This window comes from Tachyglossus aculeatus, chromosome 11 (assembly GCF_015852505.1).
Source record: "Tachyglossus aculeatus isolate mTacAcu1 chromosome 11, mTacAcu1.pri, whole genome shotgun sequence".
NCBI classification, from domain to species: Eukaryota; Metazoa; Chordata; class Mammalia; order Monotremata; family Tachyglossidae; genus Tachyglossus; species Tachyglossus aculeatus.
Window position 1 is genome coordinate 2,559,316 of NC_052076.1, and position 24,588 is coordinate 2,583,903.

General features: G+C 50.0%; 1 protein-coding gene across 1 annotated transcript; it reads left to right on the forward strand.

Annotated features, from left to right (window-relative positions):
- Window positions 1-1,678: 1,678 nt before the first annotated feature.
- Window positions 1,679-24,243, forward strand: YKT6 (YKT6 v-SNARE homolog). The gene is made up of 7 exons (XM_038754639.1): window positions 1,679-1,808; window positions 15,905-15,987; window positions 18,037-18,137; window positions 18,375-18,479; window positions 18,814-18,879; window positions 20,593-20,694; window positions 22,220-24,243. Exons 1-7 carry the CDS (start codon window positions 1,705-1,707, stop codon window positions 22,253-22,255), a joined length of 597 nt encoding a protein of 198 aa, XP_038610567.1. The 5' UTR covers window positions 1,679-1,704; the 3' UTR covers window positions 22,256-24,243.
- Window positions 24,244-24,588: the final 345 nt, after the last annotated feature.

The window sequence follows — 24,588 nt, forward strand, 5'->3', positions numbered from 1 at the left end:
ATGGATGGATGAATGAATGGGTGGATGAATGAATGGGTGGATGGATGGATAATAATAATAATAATGGCATTTATTAAGCACTTACTATGTGCAAAGCACTATTCTAAGTGCTGGGGAGGTTACAAGGTGATCAGGTTGTCCCACGGGGGGCTCACAATCTTAATCCCCATTTTACAGATGAGGGAACTGAGGCCCAGAGAAGTGAAGAGACTTCATTCATCCATTCATTCAATTGTATTTATTGAGAGCTTACTGTGTGCAGGGCACTGTACTAAACACTTGGGAAGTACCAGTTGGCAACATATAGAGATGGTCCCTACCCAACAGTGGGCTCACAGTCTAGACTTGCCCAAAGTCACCCAGCTGACAACTGGCAGAGGTGGCATTCGAACCCGTGACCTCCGACTCCAAAGCCCGAGCTCTTTCCACCGAGCCACGCCGCTTCTCTGGATGGATTGATGAATGAATGAATGAATGGGTGGATTAATGAATGGGTGGATGACTGACTGACTGAATGAATGACTGTCTCTATATGTTGCCAATTTGTACTTCCCAAGCGCTTAGTACAGTGCTCTGCACACAGTAAGCGCTCAGTAAAGATGATTGAATGAGTTCTTTCATTGTCGTGTGTGGTGTCTGTGAAGTCGGTGAGCGGGCCTCAGTTTCCCTCCCCTGCGAGGTGTGTGTGTGGCAGTAAGGGAGTGTCTGGGATATGCCTGCAGATGTAAGAGAAGGTTTAAGTAATAATAATTGTGATTATTTATTACTAATAATAATCATTCTGGCATTTGTTAGGCGCTTCCTATGGGCCTGGTGCTGTAATAATAATAATAATAATAATAATAATAATGGCATTTGTTAAGTGCTTACTATGTGCAAAGCACTGTTCTAAGCGCTGGGGGGATTCAAGGTGATCAGGTTGTCCCACGTGGGGCTCACATTCTTAATCCCCATTTTACAGATGAGGGTACTGAGGCACAGAGAAGTGAAGTGACTTGCCCAAGGTCACACACCTGACAACTGGCGGAGCTGGGATTTGAACCCATGACCTCTGACTCCAAAGCCCGTGCTCTTTCCACTGAGCCACGCTGCTTCTCAATATCACCTATATATTCATTCATTCAATCGTATTTATTGAGCGCTTACTGTGTTCAGAGCACTGTACTAAGCGCTTGGGAAGTCCAAGTTGGCAACATATAGAGACGGTCCCTACCCAACAGCGGGCTTGCAGTCTAGAAGTATATATGTACATATGTTTGTACATATTTATTACTCTGTTTATTTATTTATTTATTTTGCTTGTACATATTTATTCTATTTATTTTATTTTGTTAATATGTTTTGTTTTGTTGTCTGTCTCTCCCTTCTAGACTGTGAGCCCGCTGTTGGGTAGGGACTGTCTCTATATGTTGCCAACTTGGACTTCCCAAGCGCTTAGCACAGTGCTCTGCACACAGTAAGCCCTCAATAAATACGATTCATTGATTGACTGACTGACTGACAGGACAGGCAGCCCCAACGTCCGCGCGCAGGCCGAAGCGGCGGCGCATGCGCAGCGCGCGCCGATCGCGGCGCCTCCGTGGCCCCTCCCGCGCGTGCGCGCGTGCTCCCTTACGTCACTTCCGGCCGCTCCACCTCCATCCGGGTCATCGGGGTGAGGGGGCCGTCGCCTGAGGGAAGACAGGCCGGCCGGCCGCCGCCATCATGAAGCTGTACAGCCTCAGCGTCCACTACAAGGGGGACGCCAGGGCCGTCCTGCTCAGAGCCGCCTACGACGTCACCTCCTTCAGCTTCTTCCAGAGGGCCAGGTGACGTCTGGGACCCCCCCCGGGGACTAGTAATAATAATAATAATAATAATAATAATGGTGTCTGTGAGCCCCCTGTTGGGTAGGGACCGTCTCTCTATAATAGTAATAATGATGGCATTTACTAAGCGCTTACTACGTGCCAAGCACTGTTCTAAGTGCTGGACTAATAATGATGGTATTTGTGAGGCCCCTTCAATCAATCCCTTCAAGGCCCTGCTGAGAGCTCACCTCCTCCAGGAGGCCTTCCCAGACTGAGCCCCTTCTTTCCTCTCCCCCTCGTCCCCCTCTCCATCCCCCCCATCTTGCCTCCTTCCCTTCCCCACAGCACCTGTATATATGTATATATGTTGGTACAGATTTATTACTCTATTTATTTTACTTGTACATATCTATTCTATTTATTTTATTTTGTTAGTATGTTTGGTTTTGTTCTCTGTCTCCCCCTTTTAGACTGTGAGCCCACTATTGGGTAGGGACTGTCCTTCCTCTCCCCCTCGTCCCCCTCTCCATCCCCCCCCATCTTACCTCCTTCCCTTCCCCACAGCACCTGTATATATGTATATAGGGTTGTACATATTTATTACTCTATTATTTATTTATTTACTTATTTATTTTACTTGTACATTTCTATCTTATTTATTTTCTTTTGTTGGTGTGTTTGGTTCTGTTCTCTGTCTCCCCCTTTTAGACTGTGAGCCCACTGTTGGGTAGGGACTGTCTCTGTGGGTTGCCAATTTGTACTTCCCAAGCGCTTAGTACAGTGCTCTGCACATAGTAAGCGCTCAATAAATACGATTGATTGATTGAGGCCGCTGTTGGGTAGGGACCGTCTCCCTATAATAATAATGGTGGCATTCATTAAGTGCTGGACTAATAATGATAATAATGATGGTGTTTGTGAGCCCCCTGTTGGGTAGGGACCGTCTCTCAATAATAATAATGATGGCATTTATTAAGCGCTTACTGTGTGCAAAGCATAATGATAATAATGATGGTGTTTGTGAGGCCACTGTTGGGTAGGGACCGTCTCTCAATAATAATAATGATGGCATTTATTAAGCGCTTACTACGTGCAAAGCACTGTACTAAGTGCTGGACTAATAATGATAATAATGGTGGTATTTGTGAGCCCCCTGTTGGGTAGGGACCGTCTCTCTATAATAATAATGATGTCATTTATTAAGCGCTTACTATGTGCAAAGCATAATGATAATAATGATGGTATTTGTGAGCCCCCTGTTGGGTAGGGACCGTCTCTCAATAATAATAATGATGGCATTTATTAAGCGCTTACTACGTGCAAAGCACTGTACTAAGTGCTTGACTAATAATGATAATAGTGATAGTATTTGTGAGCCCGCTGTTGGGTAGGGGCCGTCTCTCTATAATAATAATGATGGCATTTATTAAGCGCTTACTGTGTGCAAAGCATAATGATAATAATGATGGTGTTTGTGAGCCCACTGTTGGGTAGGGACCGTCTCTCAATAATAATAATGATGGCATTTATTAAGCGCTTACTACGTGCAAAGCACTGTACTAAGTGCTGGACTAATAATGATAATAATGGTGGTATTTGTGAGCCCCCTGTTGGGTAGGGACCGTCTCTCTATAATAATAATGATGATGGCATTTATTAAGCGCTTACTGTGTGCCAAGCACTGTTCTAAGCGCTGGACTAATAATGATAATAATGATGGTGTTTGTGAGGCCGCTGTTGGGTAGGGACCGTCTCTCTATAATAATAATGGTGGCATTCATTAAGTGCTGGACTAATAATGATAATAATGATGGTGTTTGTGAGCCCACTGTTGGGTAGGGACCGTCTCTCTATAATAATAATGATGATAGCGTTTATTAAGCGCTTACTGTGTGCCAAGCACTGTTCTAAGTGCTGGACTAATAATGATAATAATGATGGTGTTTGTGAGCCCACTGTTGGGTAGGGGCCGTCTCTCTATAATAGTAATGATGGCATTCATTAAGCGCTTACTATAATAATGATGGTATTTGTGAGCCCACTGTTGGGTAGGGGCCGTCTCTCTATAATAGTAATGATGGCAGTTATTAAGCGCTTACTGTAATAATGATGGTATTTGTGAGCCCACTGTTGGGTAGGGGCCGTCTCTCTATAATAATAATGATGGCATTCATTAAGCGCTTACTATAATAATGATGGTGTTTGTGAGCCCACTGTTGGGTAGGGACCGTCTCTCTGTAATAATAATGATGGCATTTATTAAGCGCTTACTATGTGCCAAGCACTGCTCTAAGCGCTGGAATAATAATGATAACAATGATGGTATTTGTGAGCCCCCTGTTGGGTAGGGACCGTCCCTCTGTAATAATAATGATGGCATTTATTAAGCGCTTATTACGTGCAAAGCACTGTACTAAGTGCTTGACTAATAATGATAGTATTTGTGAGCCCCCTGTTGGGTAGGGACCGTCTCTCTATAATAATAATGATGATATTTATTAAGCACTTACTACGTGCAAAGCACTGTTCTAAGTGCTGGAATAATAACGATAATAATGATGGTGTTTGTGCGCTTGACTAATAATGATAATAATGATGGTATTTGTGAACCCCCTGTTGGGTAGGGACCGTCTCTCTGTAATAATAATGATGGCATTTATTAAGCGCTTACTATAATAATGATGGTATTTGTGAGCCACTTGTTGGGTAGGGACCGTCTCTCTATAATAGTAATAATGATGGCATTTATTAAGCGCCTACTACGTGCCAAGCACTGTTCTAAGTGCTGGAATAATAATGATAATAATGATGGTGTTTGTGAGCCCCCTGTTGGGTAGGGACCGTCTCTCTGTAATAATAATGACGGCATTTATTAAGCGCTTACTATGTGCCAAGCACTGCTCTAAGCGCTGGAATAATAATAATAATGCTGGTATTTGTGAGCCCACTGTTGGGTAGGGGCCGTCTCTCTATAATAATAATGATGATGGCATTTATTAAGCGCTTACTACGTGCAAAGCACTGTACTAAGCGCTGGACTAATAATGATGGTATTTGTGAGCCCACTGTTGGGTAGGGACCATTTCTCTATAATAATAATGATGGCATTCATTAAGTGCTGGACTAATAATGATAATAATGATGGTGTTTGTGAGCCCACTGTTGGGTAGGGACCGTCTCTCTATAATAGTAATAATGATTTTATTTTATTTTATTTTGTTAATATGTTTGGTTTTGTTCTCTGTCTCCCCCTTTTAGACTGTGAGCCTGCTGTTGGGTAGGTACTGTCTCTAGATGTTGCCAACTTGGATTTCCCAATCGCTTGGTACAGTGCTCTGCACACAGTAAGCGCTCAATAAATGCGATTGATGATGATGATGATGGCATTTATTAAGTGCTTACTATGTGCCAAGCACTGTTCTAAGTGCTGGACTAATAATGGTAATAATGATGATGTTTGTGAGCCCACGGTTGGGTAGGGGCCGTCTCTCTATAATAGTAATGATGGCATTCATTAAGCGCTTACTATAATAATGATGGTATTTGTGAGCCCACTGTTGGGTAGGGGCCGTCTCTCTATAATAATAATGATGGCAGTTATTAAGCGCTTACTACGTGCCAAGCACTGTTCTAAGTGCTGGACTAATAATGATAATAGTGATGGTATTTGTGAGCCCGCTGTTGGGTAGGGACCGTCTCTCTGTAATAATAATGATGGCATTTATTAAGCGCTTACTATGTGCCAAGCACTGTACTAAGTGCTTGACTAATAATGATAATAGTGATGGTATTTGTGAGCCCCCTGTTGGGTAGGGGCCGTCTCTCTATAATAATAATAATGATGGCATTTATTAAGCGCTTATTACGTGCAAAGCACTGTACTAAGTGCTTGACTAATAATGATAGTATTTTTGAGCCCCCTGTTGGGTAGGGACCGTCTCTCTATAATAATAATGATGGCATTTATTAAGCGCTTACTACGTGCAAAGCACTGTTCTAAGTGCTGGAATAATAATGATAATGATGATGGTGTTTGTGCGCTTGACTAATAATGATAATAATGATGGTATTTGTGAGCCCCCTGTTGGGTAGGGACCGTCTCTCTGTAATAATAATGATGGCATTCATTAAGCGCTTACTATAATAACGATTGTATTTGTGAGCCCACTGTTGGGTAGGGACCGTCTCTCAGTAATAATAATGATGGCATTTATTAAGCGCTTACTACGCGCAAAGCACTGTTCTAAGTGCTGGACTAATAATGATAATAGTGATGGTATTTGTGAGCCCGCTGTTGGGTAGGGACCGTCTCTCTATAATAGTAATAATTATGGCAGTTATTAAGCGCTTACTATGTGCCAAGCACTGTTCTAAGTGCTGGACTAATAGTGATAATAATGATGGTGTTTGTGAGCCCACTGTTGGGTAAGGGACTGTCTCTCTATAATAATAATGATGGCATTTATTAAGCGCTTACTATGTGCAAAGCACTGTTCTAAGTGCTGGACTAATAATGATAATAATGATGGTGTTTGTGAGCCCCCTGTTGGGTAGGGGCCGTCTCTCTGTAATAATAATGATGGCATTTATTAAGCGCTTACTATGTGCAAAGCATAATGATAATAATGATGGTATTTGTGAGCCACCTGTTGGGTAGGGGCCGTCTCTCTATAATAATAATGGTGGCATTTATTAAGCGCTTACTATGTGAAAAGCACTGTACTAAGTGCTGGACTAATAGTAATAATAATGACGGTATTTGTGAGCCCCCTGTTGGGTAGGGACCATCTCTCTGTAATAATAATGATGGCATGTATTAAGCGCTTACTATGTGCAAAGCATAATGACAATAATGATGGTATTTGTGAGCCCACTGTTGGGTAAGGGCCGTCTCTCTGTAATAATAATGATGGCATTCATTTAGCGCTTACTATGTGCCAAGCACTGTTCTAAGTGCTGGACTGATAATGATGGTATTTGTGAGCCCCCTGTTGGGTAGGGGCCGTGTCTCTGTAATAATAATGATGGCATTTATTAAGCGCTTACTGTGTGCAAAGCATAATGATAATAATGATGGTATTTGTGAGCCACTTGTAGGGTAGGCACCGTCTCTCTGTAATAATAATGATGGCATTTATTATATGTGCAAAACACTGTTGTAAGTGCTGGAATAGTAATGATAATAATGATGGTGTTTGTGAGCCCACTGTTGGGTAGGCACCGTCTCTCTATAATAATAATGATGGCATTCATTAAGTGCTGGACTAATAATGATAATAATGATGGTGTTTGTGAGCCCACTGTTGGGTAGGGACCGTCTCTCTGTAATAGTAATAATGATGGCATTTATTAAGCGCTTACTATGTGTAAAGCAGTGTTCTAAGTGCTGGAATAATAGTAATAATGATGGTATTTGTGGGCCCACTGTTGGGTAGGGACCGTCTCTCTGTAATAATAATGATGGCATTTATTAAGCGCTTACTATGTGCAAAGCATAATGATAATAATGATGGTGTTTGTGAGCCCCCTGTTGGGTAGGGACCGTCTCTCTATAATAATAATGATGATGGCATTTATTAAGCGCTTACTACGTGCAAAGCACTGTACTAAGCGCTTGACTAATAATGATAATAATGATGGTATTTGTGAGCCCCCTGTTGGGTAGGGACCGTCTCTCTGTAATAATAATGATGGCATTTATTAAGCGCTTATTACGTGCACAGCACTGTTCTAAGTGCTGGAATAATAATGATAATAATGATGGTGTTTGTGAGCCCACTGTTGGGTAGGGACCGTCTCTCTGTAATAATAATGATGGCATTCATTAAGCGCTTACTATAATAATGATGGTATTTGTGAGCCACTTGTTGGGTAGGGGCCGTCTCTTTATAATAATAATGATGGCATTTATTAAGCGCTTACTATGTGCCAAGCTCTGTTCTAAGCGCTGGAATAATAATGATAATAATGATGGTATTTGTGAGCCCACTGTTGGGTAGGGACCGTCTCTCTGTAATAATAATGATGGCATTTATTAAGCGCTTATTATGTGCAAAGCACTGTTCTAAGTGCTGGACTAATAATGATAATAATGATGGTGTTTGTGAGCCCCCTGTTGGGTAGGGGCCGTCTTTCTGTAATAATAATGATGGCATTTATTAAGCGCTCACTGTGTGCAAAGCATAATGATAATAATGATGGTATTTGTGAGCCACCTGTTGGGTAGGGACCGCCTCTCTATAATAATAATGATGGCATTTATTAAGCGCTTACTATGTGCCAAGCACTGTTCTAAGCGCTGGAATAATAATGATGATAATGATGGTGTTTGTGAGCCCACTGTCAGGTAGGGACCGTCTCTCTATAATAATAATGATGGCATTTTTATTAAGCGCTTACTATGTGCACAGCATAATGATAATAATGATGGTATTTGTGAGCCCACTGTTGGGTAGGGAGCGTCTCTCTATAATAATAATGATGGTATTTATTAAGCGCTTACTATGTGTCAAGCACTGTTCTAAGTGCTGGACTAATAATGATAATAATGATGGTATTTGTGAGCCCACTGTTGGGTAGGGACCGTCTCTATATAATAATAGTAATGATGATGGCATTTGTTAAGCACTTACTATGTGCAAAGCACTGTTCTAAGCGCTGGGGAGGATACCAGGTGATCAGGTTGTCCCATGTGGGGCTCACAATCTTAATACCCATTTTCCAGATGAGGGAACTGAGGCACAGAGAAATTAAGTGACTTGCCCAAAGTTCAGACTGCGAGCCCACTGTTGGGTAAGGACCGTCTGTATATGTTGCCAACTTGTACTTCCCAAGCGCTTACTACAGTGCCCTGCCCACAGTAAGTGCTCAATAAATACAATTGAATGAATGAATGAAAGTGGCAGAGCCGGGATTTGAACCCATGACCTCTGACTCCAAAGCCCGGGCTCTTTCCATTGAGCCACGGATTTATATATCACCTGTATATATGTATATAAGCTTGTACATATTTATTAGAGAAGCAGCGTGGCTCAGTGGAAGGAGCATGGGCTTTGGAGTCAGAGGTCATGGGTTCGAATCCTGACTCTGTCACATGTCTGCTGTGTGACCTTGGGCAAGTCACTTCACTTCTCTGGGCCTCAGTTCCCTCGTCTGTAAAATGGGTATTAAGACTGTGAGCCCCCCGTGGGACAATCTGATCACCTTGTATTCCCCCCAGCGCTTAGAACAGTGCTCTGCACATAGTAAACGCTTAACAAATGCCATCATTATTATTATTATTCTATTTATTTTACTTACACATATTTATTCTATTTATTTTATTTTGTTAGTATATTTTGTTTTGTTCATTCAATCTCTAGATGTTGCCAACTTGTACTTCCCAAGTGCTTAGTCCAGTACTCTGCACACAGTAAGCGCTCAATAAATACGATTGAATGAATGAATGTGCCAAGCACTTTTCTAAGCACTGGGGTAGATACAATAATAATAGTAATAATGATAATAATGATGATGGCATTTGTTAAGCGCTTACCATGTGCCAAGCACTGTCCTAAGCGCTGGGGAGGATACAAGGTCATCAGGTTGTCCCACATGGGGCTCACAGTCTTCATCCCCATTTTACAGATGAGGGAGCTGAGGCACAGAGAAGTGACTTGCCCAAAGTCACACAGCTGACAAGCGGCAGAGCCGGGATTAGAACCCATAACCTCCGACTCCCAGGCCTGGGCTCTTTCCACTGAGCCACGTTGCTTCTTCCTCTTTGACGGAGGGGGAAGCGGGTATTAGCATCCCCATTCCACAGATGAGTCAATCAATCAATCGTATTTATTCAGCACTTACTGTGTGCAGAGCACTGTACTAAGCGCTTGGGAAGTACAAGTTGGCAGCATATAGAGACAGTCCCTACCCAACAGCGGGCTCACAGTCTAGAAGGGGGAGACAGAGAACAAAACCAAACGTATTAACAAAATAAAATAAATAGAATAGATATGTACAAGTAAAATAAATAAATAAATAGAGTAATAAATATGCACAGGTGGAGCAACTGAGGCGCAGAGAAGTGGGCGAACTAGAAGGATTGCGACCCCACCTCCAGTCCGTGCTGGGACCGGACCCTCGCAACAGAAACCCGAGCAGACGGGGCCAAACACCCGCTCAGCAGGGCAGAGGGGTTCATTCGGACGCCAGCAGTCACTGTTAATCTTCCGTAACCTCAGCAATCAATCAATCAATCGTATTTATTGAGCGCTTACTGTGTGCAGAGCACTGTACTAAGTGCTTGGGAAGTACAGGTTGGCAACATAGACGGTCCCTACCCAACAGTGGGCTCACAGTCTAGAATTGGGCCCACAGTCTAGAAGCAGACTCTTTCTGAAAGCGAAAATGGGCTCCAGATAATGTTCAGTTTTTCCCTTCAGGGTTTGCAAGGCTCGAGTGAGCATTCTGGTTGTTCATCTGAAACCACAGTTGGTTTATAGACACTTTCACCCGAGTATTTATTGAACACCTGCCGGGTGTGGAGTACTGCCCTCTGCATCTGGGAGTTTGGTGGAGGAAGGAGTCTTCAGTCCAGAGGGGTGGGGCACGATACTAATAATAATTGTGTTATTTGTTAAGTACATACTATGCGTCAGGCACGGTACTAAGCGCTGGGTCAGATATAAGCAAATCGGGTTGGACACAGTCCCTGTCCCAGGTGAGGCTCACAGTCTCAGTTCCCATTTCACAGATGACGGAACTGACACAGAGAAGTAATAATAATAATAATAATGGCATTTGTTAAGCCTTACTGTGTGCAGAGCACTGTTCTAAGCGCTGGGGGGGATACAAGGTGATCAAGTTGTCCCACGTGGGGCTCACAGTCTTAATCCCCATTTTACAGATGAGGGAACTGAGGCTCAGAAAAGTTAAGTGACTTGCCCAAGGTCACACAGCAGACATGTGGCGGAGTCGGGACTGGAACCCATGAGCTCTGACTCCAAAGCCCGGGCTCTTTCCAATGAGCCACACTGCTTTGAAGTGATTTGCGCAAGGCCACACAGCGGAAGAGGCAGAGCCAGGATTAGAACCCATGACCTTGTACAGGGTTCATCAGAGCCTGCGGCGACCATTGTTTGCTGAGGGATATCAACGCCCCTCTCCTTGCCGCATTCCCCTTGTGAGGAATGGTCCTGGGTGCTGAGGCCAAATCAAGTGACTCACCCTGTTTTTAATGAAGTGATGTGAAATGCACCATTGGCTCCAATCCTTCCCCTTATGCCAAGATGGGACTTGCCAAGCTTTTTGATTTTCCTCTCCTGGCCAAGTCCAGCAACCTATTCCCTCTCTTGCTGTCGGACCTCTCCACTTCTCTGGACTCCCCTGACCCCCTCTTCTCAAACAGTCAGAGGCATTTATTGAGCGCTCACTTGAGAAGCAGCAGAACGTAGTGGATGGATAACGGGCCTGGGACTCAGAAGGTTATGGGTCTTAATCCCATCTCTGCCACATAATAATAATAATAATAATGATGATGGCATTTGTTAAGCGCTTACTATGTGCAAAGCACTGTTCTAAGTGCTGGGGGGATACAAGGTGATCAGGTTGTCCCATGTGGGGCTCACAGTCTTAATCCCCATTTTACAGATGCGGTAACTGAGGCTCAGAGAAGTTAAGTGACTTTCCCAAGGTCACACAGCAGACATGTTTTGGAGCTGGGATTGGAACCCATGACCTCTGACTCTAAAGCCCGTGCTCTTTCCACTGATCAATGCTGCTTCGCTTGTCTGCTGTGTGACCTTGGGTAAGTCACTTAACTTCTCTGGGCCTCAGTTACCTCATCTGTAAAATGAGGATGAAGACTGTGAGCTCCATGAGGGACAGAGAGTCTGTCCACCCTGATTTACTTGTATCTGCCAGTGCTTAGAGTGCCTAGCACATAGCGCTTAAATGCCATAATTACTATTCTTATTATTATTTCTGTGTGCAGAGCACTATATTAAGCAGTTGGGAAAGTATAACTTTGGCTTCAGAGGCTCCTGACTCTCCCAGTTTTCCTCTCAGCCTTTCTGCCTGCTCCATTTATGATTTGTTTTCATTCATTCAGTAAGTCGTGTTTATTGAGCACTTAACTGTGTGCAGAGCACTGTACTAAGCTCTTGGGAGACTACAATACAACAATGAACAGACACAAACAGACATTTATGGTATTTGCAAGCATTTACTATTGTAAGCCAGGCACTGTATTAAGCACTGGGATAATAATAATAATAATGATGGCATTTATTAAGCGCCTACTATGTGCAAAGCACTGTTCTAAGCTCTGGGGAGGTTACAAAGTGATCAGGTTGTCCCACGGGGGGCTCACAGTCTTCATCCCCATTTTACAGATGAGGTCACTGATACAAGATAATCAGATTGGACGTCGTCCATGGCCCACATGGAGCTCAGGGCCTTAACCCCCATTTTACAGATGAGGTAACTGAGGCACAGAGAAATTAGACTTGCCTGAGGTCACGCAGGAGACAAGTGGGAGATCTGGGGTTAGAACCCAGGTCTTTGACTCCCATATCTGTGGTGTTTCCTGCTAGGCCACACTGTTTCTCTTCCTTGGTGTATTCTCCTCTTTCTCTTCTCCGCCCAACGTAGTACCGACAAAGATCTCCTAAAGCTGAAATTCCCTTGCTTTAGCTCTGCGGGATCCAGAAAGTTTAGCTCTGCTGAATTTTTTTCCGCAATCTTTGGGCTTGATGAGCGGATCCGAATTTGTCCCCACCGCAGTGTTGTTCCCATGTAAACGATTGGCGGTGTTTCATGGGCGAAGGAGATGGCACTGACTGGACTTTATGGCGGGGTGCGGGGAGTGTGGCCGATAAGGCCAGACCTCGAATCCAGAACTGGGGCCAAGTAAAGATTGCCCTTCCTGGGCCGGGGGCGGTTGCCAGTTGCAGGGCCTGGTGTTGCCACAAACCCCTCTTGGCCTTCCAGGCTTCCCAAAGTCTCTCCTTGAGGAGAGCCCTGTCAAAAATCAATCAATCATATTTATTGAGCACTTAGTGTGTGAAGAGCACTGTACTAAGCACTTGGGAGAGTGCAATAGAACAGAGTTGGTAGGTGTGTTCCCTGCCCACAACGAGCTTACAGTCTAGAGGGGGAGACTGACATTAATATTAAAAAAAAGTTCCAGCTATCAATCAATCAATCGTATTTATTGAGCACTTATGCTATGTGCATAAGTGCTGTGGGACTGAGGGAAGGAGTGAGTAAAGGGTGAAAATCTAAGTGTAGTGTACCTCAAGGCAGGTAAAGCTGAGCTGCAGTAAGTGTTTCGGTTCCGCATCGCAAATGGGATCCAAACTAGCTTGGCCTCCTGGACGATTGAACATTGGCTGCGTTCCCCCTTTTGTTGTCCCTTCCCGAGTGCTCCCGTGGTTTCAGTTCCCATGGACGTGCAAAGTTGTCTCCCAGATATTCATTCATTCAGTCGTATTTATTGAGCGCTTACTGTGTGCAGAGCACTGGAGTAAGCGCTTGGGAAGTACAAGTCGGCAACATATAGAGACGGTCCCTACCCAACAGCGGGCTCACGGTCTAGAAGGGGGAGACAGACAACAAAACAAAACATGTGGACAGGTGTCAAGTCGTCAGAACGAATAGAATTAAAGCTCAATGCACATCATTAACAAAATTAATAGAATAGTAAATATGTACAAGTAAAATAGAGTAATAAATCTGTACAAACATATTCATTCATTCAATCGTATTTATTGAGCGCTTACTGTGTGCAGAGCACTGTACTAAGCGCTTGGGAAGTACAAGTTGGCAACATATAGAGACAGCCCCTACCTAACAGTGGGCTCACAGTCTGGAAGGGGGAGACAGAGAACAAAACAAAACATATTAATAAAATAAATAGAATAAAGATGTACAAATTAAATAAATAAATAGAGCAATAAATACGTAAAAACATATATACATAGTTTATACAAACATATATACAGGTGCTTTGGGGAGGGGAAGGAGGGAGGGCCGGGGGAGGGTTGGGGAGGAGGAGAGGAAAAAGGGGGCTCAGTCTGGGAAGGCCTCTTGGAGGAGGTGAGCTCTCAGTAGGGCTTTTAAGGGAGAAAGAGAGCTAGCTTGGTGGTATACTTCTCTCACCCGCTCAACCTCTGATGAGGAATTTCTTCCCCCATAACCTCTCTCCCCACCTCAGTATCCCCATCCCAGTCTTTCCCACCGTCCAGTTATCGAGTGTTCGCCCCAGGCAAATTGCCGGTATTGTTTGAGCACCTTGGGGGTGCAGAGCTCTGGGCAGAGCACAGTCGTGTTAGGACACAACGATCCCCTCCCTTAAGGGGCTTACAGACTAACGGGCAGAGAGTTGGGAGAGCCTGAGGGAACCACAAAGCAGGTGAGGTGGCTTTCGAGGGCAAAGGTGGGTTATCATCTAGCTTCCTCCTGAAAGCCTTCCCTGATTAATTCACAGAAGCACCCCAGTCATAGTACATCAAACCACAACATTTGCACTTGTGAACTTCTTAGCCACATTCCTTATGCTAATGTGTACTTTCATATATTCATATATCATTCATATTTTTATCTACATATTAAATGATTTGTTCACCTGTTTCAAAAAAAAAATTTTTTAAGCGCTTAGTACAGTGCTCTGCACATAGTAAGCGCTCAATAAATACGATTGATTGATTGATTCTGACGGCGACAGCCTGGGGTTCTTCCGGGGTTGGGGGTGGAAAGGACAGAGAGCCCTGGGTGGGCGGCACTTGCAGCTCCACTACTTTTTCCACCCTTGGCTTTTAGCCCACCTGTCTAGTTTCTTTCTCTCCAGGGAGTCCGGCGGCTCCTCTTTCTGCTCCGTCATACCGGTCGCTGGCCGAAAGGCCCCCTGTGTCCTGCCTCCCTCCAGCCTGACCTCTCCACTGCATCCAGGCGGATGGGCTTGCGACCCTTGCACACCCGATTGACTCTCCGGACTCCTGGCCTCTCCCTCGTCCCAAACCTTCCCTCCATCCAACCTGTTCGAAGCTCACCTTTCCCCAGACAGCCCCCTGGACTCCAGCATCCTCCTGGGCTAAATATCTATCTGCCAAGCAGTCAGTAGTATTGACTGAGCGCCTGCTGTGGGCAGAGCACTTAACGGGGTTCAATAAAATTAGTGGACGTGATGCTCGTCTTTGAGGGGCTCACAGTCTACCTAGCACGGGTGTTCACATCTTCATCTAGCTGGAGCTGATAGGTTACAGGTTTCCCCCTCTTGAATTTTTACGTGGATCCTGATTCCTCCCCCTCATCTGTCAGGTCGCCAGTCCTTCAAGGGCAACTCCCCACTACCCCTGAAACGGTGCTCAGCTGCCGGCAGGGTTGGCCGTGGGACCCCTGGAGCCATGGTCGGGGAGACCACCCCCTTATTAATGCTTTTAAAGCATGGTGAAGGTTGTTTGTAGCTGTAGAATACTTGGTTTAGTATCCAGTAGTGGCAGGGAGGAAAGGAGAAGTGGTGTGGCCTAGCAGACAGAGCACCGGCCTGGGCGTCAGAGGACCTAGGTTATCATCCCAGCTCCACCACTCGTCTGCTCTATAACCTTAGGCTAGTCACCTAACTTCTCTGTGCCTCAGTTACCTCGTCTGTAAAGTGGAGATTAAGTCTGGGAGCCGAGGGTGGCTCAGGGACTGTGTCCAACCAGATTATTTTGTATCTACCCCAGTGCTTAGAACAGTGCCAAGCACAGAGTAGGCATCTAACAAATACCATAAAAAAAAAGTGGCGGGGGAAGAGGGGGCAAGCCGCATCTCACTGCAGTTTCCCGTTCTGTTGGCTGGAGGAAACCAGTGGCTTGTTAGACCTGGGATTTGAGCAGTCTGTGAAAACTTAAGCATTCAGATTCAACTTCAGGGTGGAGGCTGCTCTGAGCCCGGGCTATATAGACTGCTGTGCTGGGAATATGGACCAGAAGTCATCTTCCTATGGGCTCAGGCTTCTGTGTCTGGAAGAGAGGCCTAGGGACTGTTGAATTGTACTTTCCAAGTGCTTAGTACAGTGCTGTGCACACAGTAAGCATGCAATAAATACAACTGAATGAATGACTTTATGGAGGCAACGTATTCTGTCTTTGCAGTGTCCAGGAGTTCATGACCTTTACGAGTCAACTGATTGTGGAGCGCACAGGGAAGGGTAACAAGGCTTCTGTCAAAGAGCAAGGTAAGGGGAAGGAAGGAGGTCGTTGCAAGGGGGTGTGGAGTGGGGCTGACCTGCAGTCGAGGGCTTCGCTCATGGGGGCTCTCCTAAAGCCCAGGCTGCAGAGTTTCCCAGTCAGTCAGTCGATCCATGGCATCCGCTGGGCAGATACTGAGTACTGGCGTTGTACTGGGCACTTGGAAAAGCACAGCAGTAGCAAGATGTGTTTCCTGCCTTCAGGGAGCTGCCGTCTCCTCGGGGAGCTCCTGTTCGCTGCCCCCCTCCCTCCGTGCTGCCTTCCTCTCCCCACTCCCTCCTCCCAAGGCTCCCTGTCTGTACGGAATGCCCGACTGTGGCTCCTTCGACCTCAGGCCCCTCCCGTCTTAGGCTGAGCCTGATGTGGAACTGAACATGCTGGGCGGCTTTCCATCAGAGCCCCAGCTGGGAATTTCTCAGTGAGGGGTGGTCCAGTCCCCTCGGGAAAGCGTTTCCGGGCAGCTGTCAGGTTCCTCTGGCAGGCTGCAGCCAGGAAGCTGGGCATCCTCCTCTTCTGGGGCTGCCGCAGTTAAGTCATTTCCCCCATCCACATACCAAATTTCCCTGTGTGTTGGTTCCAAGGCCCTTTGGAATGCCAGGGTCAGCCCTCCGTGCCCTTTCACCCTGAGAAATGAAGGTCAATAAGAGTCCAGCTTGCTGTAAGCTCCTCTAGTGAGGACTCTCCCGAGGCCCGGCTTCCCTCACGGGCCACTGCCCAGATCCTCCACCTTTCCCCGGTCCCCGCTTCAGCCCAGGCCGAGAAACGGAAGACTGTCTTCCTGCCTGGTCTCTGAGAAGCAGCGTGGCTCAGTGGAAAGAGCCCGGGATTTGGAGTCGGAGGTCACGGGTTCAGAAACCGGCTCCGCCAATTGTCAGCTGTGCGACTTTGGGCAAATCAGTTCACTTCTCTGTGTCTCAGTTCCCTCATCTGTAAAATGGGGATGAAGGCTGATCACCTTGTAACCACCCCAGCGCTTAGAACGGTGCCTTGCACATAGTAAGCGCTTAACAAATACCATCATTATTATCATTCTGCATTAGGGTTACTCTCCCTCGCCACCTCCTCCCCGTCCGCAGACACCCTCTTCCCCAAAATCTATCAAGGCCTGGATCTGCGGGGCTGGCCCAGCCTGTCGGACCAGTCTTTTCGCCCCGGATCCTGCCCTGGTTACCGACGACTGCCCCGGGGGCGGTCCCGAGAAGGGGACCGGGCCACCGTGGCCCCGAGAGCCTGCAGGAATCTCCCTCTTTACAAGCCCTGGCTCCATGGGAGCAAAGGAAAAGTCACCCTGATGCTTCCCTTTGGGAATGAACTTGAGAGTCTGCCCGCCAAATGGCAGTGGCCTACAGGCGTTCGGGGAAAACCGTCATCACCACGGCTACCTCAGGCTGCCCCCCGGCTCCTCCATCGGCGACCCCCTTCCGGGAACCCCTCTCCAACGATGGCCGGTGACGTCCGAGTACTCTTTTGGAGGGCTTCTATGTTTCATTCAGTCCATCGATAGCGCTGACTGCAACGCAGAGCACTGGGCTTTGGAAAGGTTCACCAGAGACAGAAGCCCCTATCCCTGCCCTCACGGGGCTTGCAGTCTACTGGGGAGCTTTGAATCTAGGCCCCGGAAGGGGTTCTGAGTTGATGGATTTGGATTTCACGGGTGGGCTGATTTCCCTGCTTCTGAGTTTGGGAGAGTAGTGGGTGGTGGTGTCCACACTGGGCACTCCTGGCCACTTGGGGCAGGGGGGTGTAAGGCAGTGGGTATTGAGACCCCACCTGAATTGTCATATGCCGTGGCCATGGAAGAGGAGCTGTCAGAAGACTAGGGAGGTGAGCGGAGAGGGACCTAGCTGGGTTCTGGGACCCCCAGACTGGGAGAACCCGGCCACAAACCCGGGGACTTGCCCATGTCTAGAGGCCCCGAGTTCCTTAGTTACCTGTCCACCCCAGAGGGTGCACTGGGCGGGGACTCGGGCCTAGCCGCAGTGGGCAGCATTCCCTCCGCCCTCGCCCAGGGGTGACCTCTCATCTCCCTCCCCCAGAGTACTTCTGCCACGGGTACGTGCGCCATGACGGGCTGGCAGGTGTGGCCATTGCGGACAACGAATACCCACCCCGGGTGGCTTTCACCCTGCTAGAGAAGGTTTGTTGGGGGCTGGATGGAAGGTTTCGGGGAAGGGGTAGGATCTGGGGAGGTGGGGCCTGTGGAGCGATAGGAATCCTCCCTGTGGAGCGATAGGAATCCCTGGTGGTGCTGGGGAGTGGGAGGGTGGGGAGACTGGACCCCTGTCCCCCTCTGCGGTCTCCTCTCACGCCGCCGTGGGTGAGGCTCAGGGGGACGCCCCCGGACACAGACTGCTGCGATTCCTTTGCGGGGCAGGTTCTGGATGAATTCTCCAAGCAGGTGGACAGGATAGACTGGCCGGTGGGATCCCCTGCCACAATCCAGTACACGGCCCTGGACGACCACCTTAGCAGATACCAGGTAGGTTCCTGGCAGAGGGACCCCCGCCACTCATCTTGAGACTCGGGAAGGGGGACGGTAGGGACTCAGTGGGCCGTGGTGGCGACAGCCCGGGGCGGGATCCGTCTGCCTGGGGACCCCACCCTCAGGCAGACCCTAGGAAGCTCAGTTCCCCTCCCGCCGCCACGCAGCCTTCCAGGTTTTCTGATGTGCCATAGGATCGGGAGGGAAGGAGGGAGGAAGGGGCGTGGGGAGCTGTGGAATGCACGATGCTTGCCAACATCTTCCCCTCTGGGTTGTCCCCAACCCTCCCTCGGCCTGACTCGCGGCCTTTCTCTCCCCGTCTCCTCCTCAGAACCCACGCGAGGCCGACCCGATGACCAAAGTGCAGGCCGAGTTGGACGAGACCAAGATCATTCTGGTAAGCCCCACCCCGTCCCTTCTCTTCCCAGTGGGCTGCCGGAGGGGAGGGGTGCGGCAGGGGGTCGACGTCAGCTGTGGAAAGGACCACCCCGGAGTGGGGGCCGTGGGGGCGGAGTGCCTTGAAATAGGAGAGCCTTTGTGCCTGGAGATGAGCCGGGAAGAAGCGGAAGTCGGAGTCCGGGATCGACCCCTTGGAACCTTGCCAACTTGGAATTCGCGGCCGTCACCGCGAGCAGTTTGGGATGGCCGGGAGCCAGGGCCACGTGGGCCCAGCTGCGGAAGCTGGGCCTTGCCGGGGAATCCACTCCTGGCCCGGAGCCCGGGGAAGCCTGCTTTCCCTCAGAGCACTTCCTCTGGCCCCTCCCTGCCCATGCAGCCTCGGTCCCCTGCTTTACCGGCAGTGTTCATTCGGGTGACCCCCGCCCATCTGTCAAATGTAGTTCCAGGCGTGACCTCGAGTGGATTACATCTGGGAACTTGGATTCCTCAGAGGAGCCCCATGGACTCCTGCTAGCTCCGTGGCTACTCGTGTAATAGCCAGGAAGGATCGGAGTCGGCTTCGCGTATACTTTTCTTCCTTTTTCCTGCCACCCCCTAGCAGGACTCGGTTCCAGGTAGTCAGAGTTCAGAGGCTGCCCCGGGGAGGCATTTTGGGGCCCGGTGGGAGTTGAGAATGCTTCAGGTGGGCAGGGGGGCGTTTGTTGGGAGGAAAGCTTGGGTCATTTCATAGGCAGGGGAAGAGAAGGTTGGATTGTTTGCCCCTCAGCCCTCTCTGTAGGTGAGCATAATTACAGAAGACCTAGGGTTGCAAAATGACCTCCAGGGAGAAAAGGTGCCCCAGAGCCTGTTGGGTTTGGAAACAGGGAAAGGAAATCCCTGATCCAGGGGCAGGATCATGCCACAGAAAAGCTGGATTTGGGGTGCAAATGATCGGGGCTTCCACGCCTGCCGGGGCGGTTGGATCACAGTGGGGGCCAGGACCTAGCAGGGACCAAAGGGCAAAAGGGGACAATTTTCACGGCCAAGGAAGTTGCCGTTTTCCCGGTTTATACGGACCACGTTGTTGGCCCAAGTGCCGAGAACCTGTCCAGTGCAGATGGGCTGGAGGCTTCCTTGATCCCACTGTTTTAGCAAGCAGCGTGGCCCAGTGGAAAGAGCACGGGCTACGGAGTCAGAGGTCATGGGTTCAAATCCCAGGCTCTGCCAATTGTCAGCTCTGTGACTTTGGGTAAGTCACTTAACTTCTCCGTGCCTGTTACCTCATCTGTAAAATAGGGATTAAGACTGTGAGCCCCCCATGGGACAACCTGATCACTTTGTAATCTCCCAGCACATAGTAAGCGCTTAGTAAATGCCATCATTATTATTAAATGCGGTGGTGGCTGTCATTCTGCAGTCATCGATATCAGCCCCAGGTGGATCTGCACGGATAGTAAGTAGGGTGGCTAAAGGGATGGGATGGAACAGAAGAGGGAGTCAGCCCACCTGTCGGGTCTGCTTGCCACCCAGGGGCGAGTGTGCCCACCTCTGCCCCTCCCCGAAAGTCGGGCTGGACCAAGTCCGGCACCCGAGACCTTGGGCTCAGCTGTGACTCCAGTCAAGTAGCCACCGTGGGTGCCTCCTCTCCTTCCCAGAGGCCCCGGGCGGCTGGTGTGTCTCGGGGGGCGGTGGGCTGGTATAAATGGTAAAGTGCCCCTGTGACCCTCCCCAGCACAACACCATGGAGTCTTTATTGGAACGAGGGGAGAAGCTGGACGACTTGGTGTCCAAGTCGGAAGTGCTGGGAACGCAGTCGAAAGCCTTCTACAAAACCGTGAGTGTCACCGCCCGCCCCCTGATCGCGCATCTCCCCACCTAGAAGCCCCCATCCTCCGGTCCGTGAAGGACTCGCATCAGACAATCGAGCGGTAGTTTTGTTCGAGCGCCCGCTGAGGACAGGACATTGTAGTGAACGTTCTAGAGAGTACAAGAGAGTTAATAGACATAAAAGCCGCCCTCGTGGCGCTAGATTACACAACCCCTTTAGCTTGCGGGAAGGCGAGTCTTTTCTCCTGCCAGGGCCACCGGCTTAGGAACAAAGGAGGGAAAGGTTAGTCTGTGGGAGCAGGTGACTCTGGGAAAGTCCACGTCCAAGGGCTCAACTCTTGCTTGCACTTCTTGTTGCAGCAGCTTGCTGCCTTCTCAGCCGGCTGGAGGGTGGGCAAGTTTTAATGCAATCCACAGTTCAGCCATCCTGGCCACTTGTCCAGCGGCGCTGCCCGGCTGTCTGAGAGACCCAAAGCTCACCATCCGCTCAGAAGCCCAGGGAACACTACCGATGGATATCCAGAGAATCCGAATGGTTGGGCGGGGCAGACCCAGTTCCTGGTGATTTCCAGAATTTCCTCTGGTATTTCCCTCTGGTATTTCCCTCTGGTAGTCCTGTCCTTAAGGGTTGGAGCTGCCAGTAGAGGATGGTAGGAGGAGGAGAGGAGCCAGGCTGGCGTCCGGGAGGCGGGTGACAGAGATGGGATGAATTTCCCCAGGTGGGCCCAGGGGAACGGGGGAGCCGGGTGGCTGGTCAGGACTCCTCCCGGTTGCCCCGTTTCTCCTTCCCTTTTCCCCATGGCAGGCTTTGCTCCTGAAATCCTGCTCTGGGTTCCCTTCAAGCCAGGGAGCTCAGGGTACACGGGGAAATCTGTGTCTCAGGGCCAGGATCTGACAGTGGCGGGGTCGGGGGGTGGGGGGCGGTGTTTGAGGGGACACTGGTTGTCCGACAGTGGTGGACCCCAAAAAACAGTAGGAGGGAGGGGCCTCAGGCATCGCGGGGGTTCTGGGTTAGAGGAGGGGTCGAGGCTGAAGCTGTGGAAAGGCCAACAACTCACAGAGATGGCCGGGGAGGGTACTTCCTCCCTGGAGGACACCCCACCGGCCGGCTCACCCCTTCGGAATTGACCTTTGGACATCGGTCTCTGGGTTAATGGGCCGGCAGGACCGGATCCTTGTGCGAGCCCTGCTTTTGGACATTGCTACTAAGAGCAGAAACTCCCTGTATCCCTTGGTATTCTTTTACTGCTTGAGCACTTACCACGAGGCATGGTCTCCAGCAGCTGCTCAAACCTCCTACTTTGAGGGTCCAAGACTTCTATTGACCCTAGGCCCCAGGACCCCCACCACATGGCAGGATGGTCAGCGGGCCGTGGACCCTGCCTACAGGGCGATCAATTTCACGTTCATCCCCTCGACCACCAGCCTCTCCCGCCTGAGTGGCTCCGTAGACTGGACGGCTGGCAGATCCTCGGGCAGTCATGTTGGTGTGGAGAGTGGAACTGCTCACCACCCTGTTTTTCCCCCCACAGGCCCGGAAACAAAACTCATGCTGTCAGCTCATGTGACCGTGGCGGCAGGGACTCCTGCTCTGGACACTCCGGCTGCCTTTCCCATCGAGTTGTCGAACCCCCAGGATGCGGGAGAGCCAACCTGAACCGACACCCACTCCTCACAGGTCTGGGGACTTCCATTACACTTCTCCCTGCCTCGGGCTGAGAGCTGGCTGAGAAAGAGGCTGAACTTTGTATGTCTAAATACCGTTTTTCTCCAAAAGGATGAATGTGGAACCGTGAGAAGGTCCCACTTTGAGGCCCAAGCGAAACTTGAAATCCTCGGCGACCCCAGCGCTGCTGGCCGGCTCCCTTCTCTGAACCCCCGGGGAGGGAGCCAGGACAGACCTCGAGCCAAGCCCTCACCAGAGTCAGGACCAAATCTGCCCTCGATCCACTCCGCCTTTTTTTTTTTTTTTACAACTCATTAGGATGACACTAAGGGGAAGCTGCCTGGACAGGTGTGGACTGGGCAGCTGCAGGGTGCGGTTCTGGGCAGAAGCAACAGGACAGCTCACTCTTGGGAAGAGGCCCTCCCACGAAGCCAATTGAATCCTTTTCCGGCCCACCGTGGGCTGCGGGGGGAGAGGCCGGTTGTGGGGGTCGCTGGAACCGGCTGGCGGGAGGTGGCCACGCCAATCCCCGGAGACGCGGCTGTAAAGGTCTCCAGAACGAAAGTCGGCAGACAGAGTCCACACCCGCCCCAGGTGAGCCAGGAGACCAGGAAGCCGACCGGTCCTTCCCCTTTTTGGCGCCTTTTCCCGGTGGCTTGGTGGCTCGGTCGCGTTTCCGTGAACGGGGCGGGGGCCTGTCATCGCCGCCTCCCTGGCAGTCCGCCGCTTGTCACCAGGGAAGGGGCTGCTGATAGGGCTGTCACTTGTGCCCTGTCCAGTGAGAGGGTCCCGTGCCCCGGGGCACTTGGCGGGGGGCTCCAGGTGTAGGTGTCTCCAGTCCCCAGCTGGGGCAGGGCCTTGTCCTGGGGAGATTAGTGACCTCATCTTCCCCTGTCGCATCTTCCCTCACCTTACATTTTAAATTTTCTCATCCTCGGGCTCTCCCACTGGGGTTTCTGGGCCCGCCTCCTGCCGCCCCTGCCATAATCACTCCCAGGCCAGACTTGGCGCTGTCTTTTCCTGCCCTAGGGGTTGAGGGCAGCCTGCCAGGAGCCCCCAAGAGACCACGCTCAGTCTGGCTTCACGGGACATTGGCCCTCAGGCAAGCCGGGCCTGGTCAGCCAGGACTTCACTACTGCCTTTCTTTGTGCCATCCCAACACTGTGCTCTCCGCCGGCGCCCAAGGAGACCTGGCTCGGCCAGGTTTGGGTCTGACTCGAACACCGCGAAGGCCTGGACTCCCCCGGGGCCAACCGCCCCGAGACCCCGCCTTCCTGGCTGAAGTAGGAAGGCACATCAGGCTCCAGAGTGGCCTCTAAACGAGTTATTTTCCTGCCCCACCCAAGTATGAATGGTGGGTAAGGACTGAGGGGATGCTTTAGCCTCAGTCTCGTGGGTACCATGGTCCCCCCGCCCCGAAGCTGCTTCCGGCAGCCCCCAATCCCTGGAAAATCAGCAATGTCTCCGTCGCTCGGTCTCACGTTCCAGCCCTCCACCCCGGCCAGTCCAGGAACGAGAGGGGCTTTTGCCATGCGGGGCCGGCCCATCTCTTCCTCTTCAGCTTTCCTCCCGAGCGGAGGCACGGGGCGCCCATCGATCGATCGATCGATCGTCAGTGCTGGCGGCCAACGGAGGAAACGTCAAATCCTTCCGCCTCAGCGTGGCACGGCCGGGCTCCCGAAGGGAGAGGGCCACCTGGCTCAGAGGCTGCTTGTCCTACTCTTGTCTGTCGGCCTGCCTCTCCCCGACCCAGCAGCTTTCTGATCTTAATGCTTTTGCTCAACATTGGCCAGGAGTGTGTTTTAACCTGGCCACTGCCTAACTCCCCCTCTGTGCGTTCAGTTTCTGAGAGCTTCTGGTCTGTTAAAAGTTGTCTTGGTAACCCCACAATGGCTCCGTGGCTTTGTCTGGGTGGGACTGGGGGCGGGGGGGAGTCGCCTCCTCGCCGCGCCTCCGGGCCCCACGACCCACCCTCCCAACCACCAGGGATTAGTGGAGATCCGGGCCCAGCCGACCCCTCCGGGATGACGAGGCCGGTGGGAACCTGGGCTGGGCTGAGCACGGCTTAATCGGCAGGGTTTGGAGGAAGGCGGTTGCCTGAAGACTCTGGTTGGTTGGAGCCGGAGGGGATTTTTAAGCCAATTTGCTATTGTAGGCTCAGATACACGAAAGGACTGGGGAGAGAGATCAAGTGCTCCTCTTCTCCCCCGCATCTACCCCACTCACACTGGTTCA

Bases quoted from the DNA above. Each gene is read 5' to 3' on its own strand.
- YKT6 (XM_038754639.1), top strand. From the start codon at position 1,705: ATGAAGCTGTACAGCCTCAGCGTCCACTACAAGGGGGACGCCAGGGCC. The intron at 18,480-18,813 runs GTAGGTTCCTGG...TCTCCTCCTCAG, and splicing joins ACCACCTTAGCAGATACCAG to AACCCACGCGAGGCCGACCC. The intron at 18,880-20,592 runs GTAAGCCCCACC...GACCCTCCCCAG, and splicing joins ACGAGACCAAGATCATTCTG to CACAACACCATGGAGTCTTT.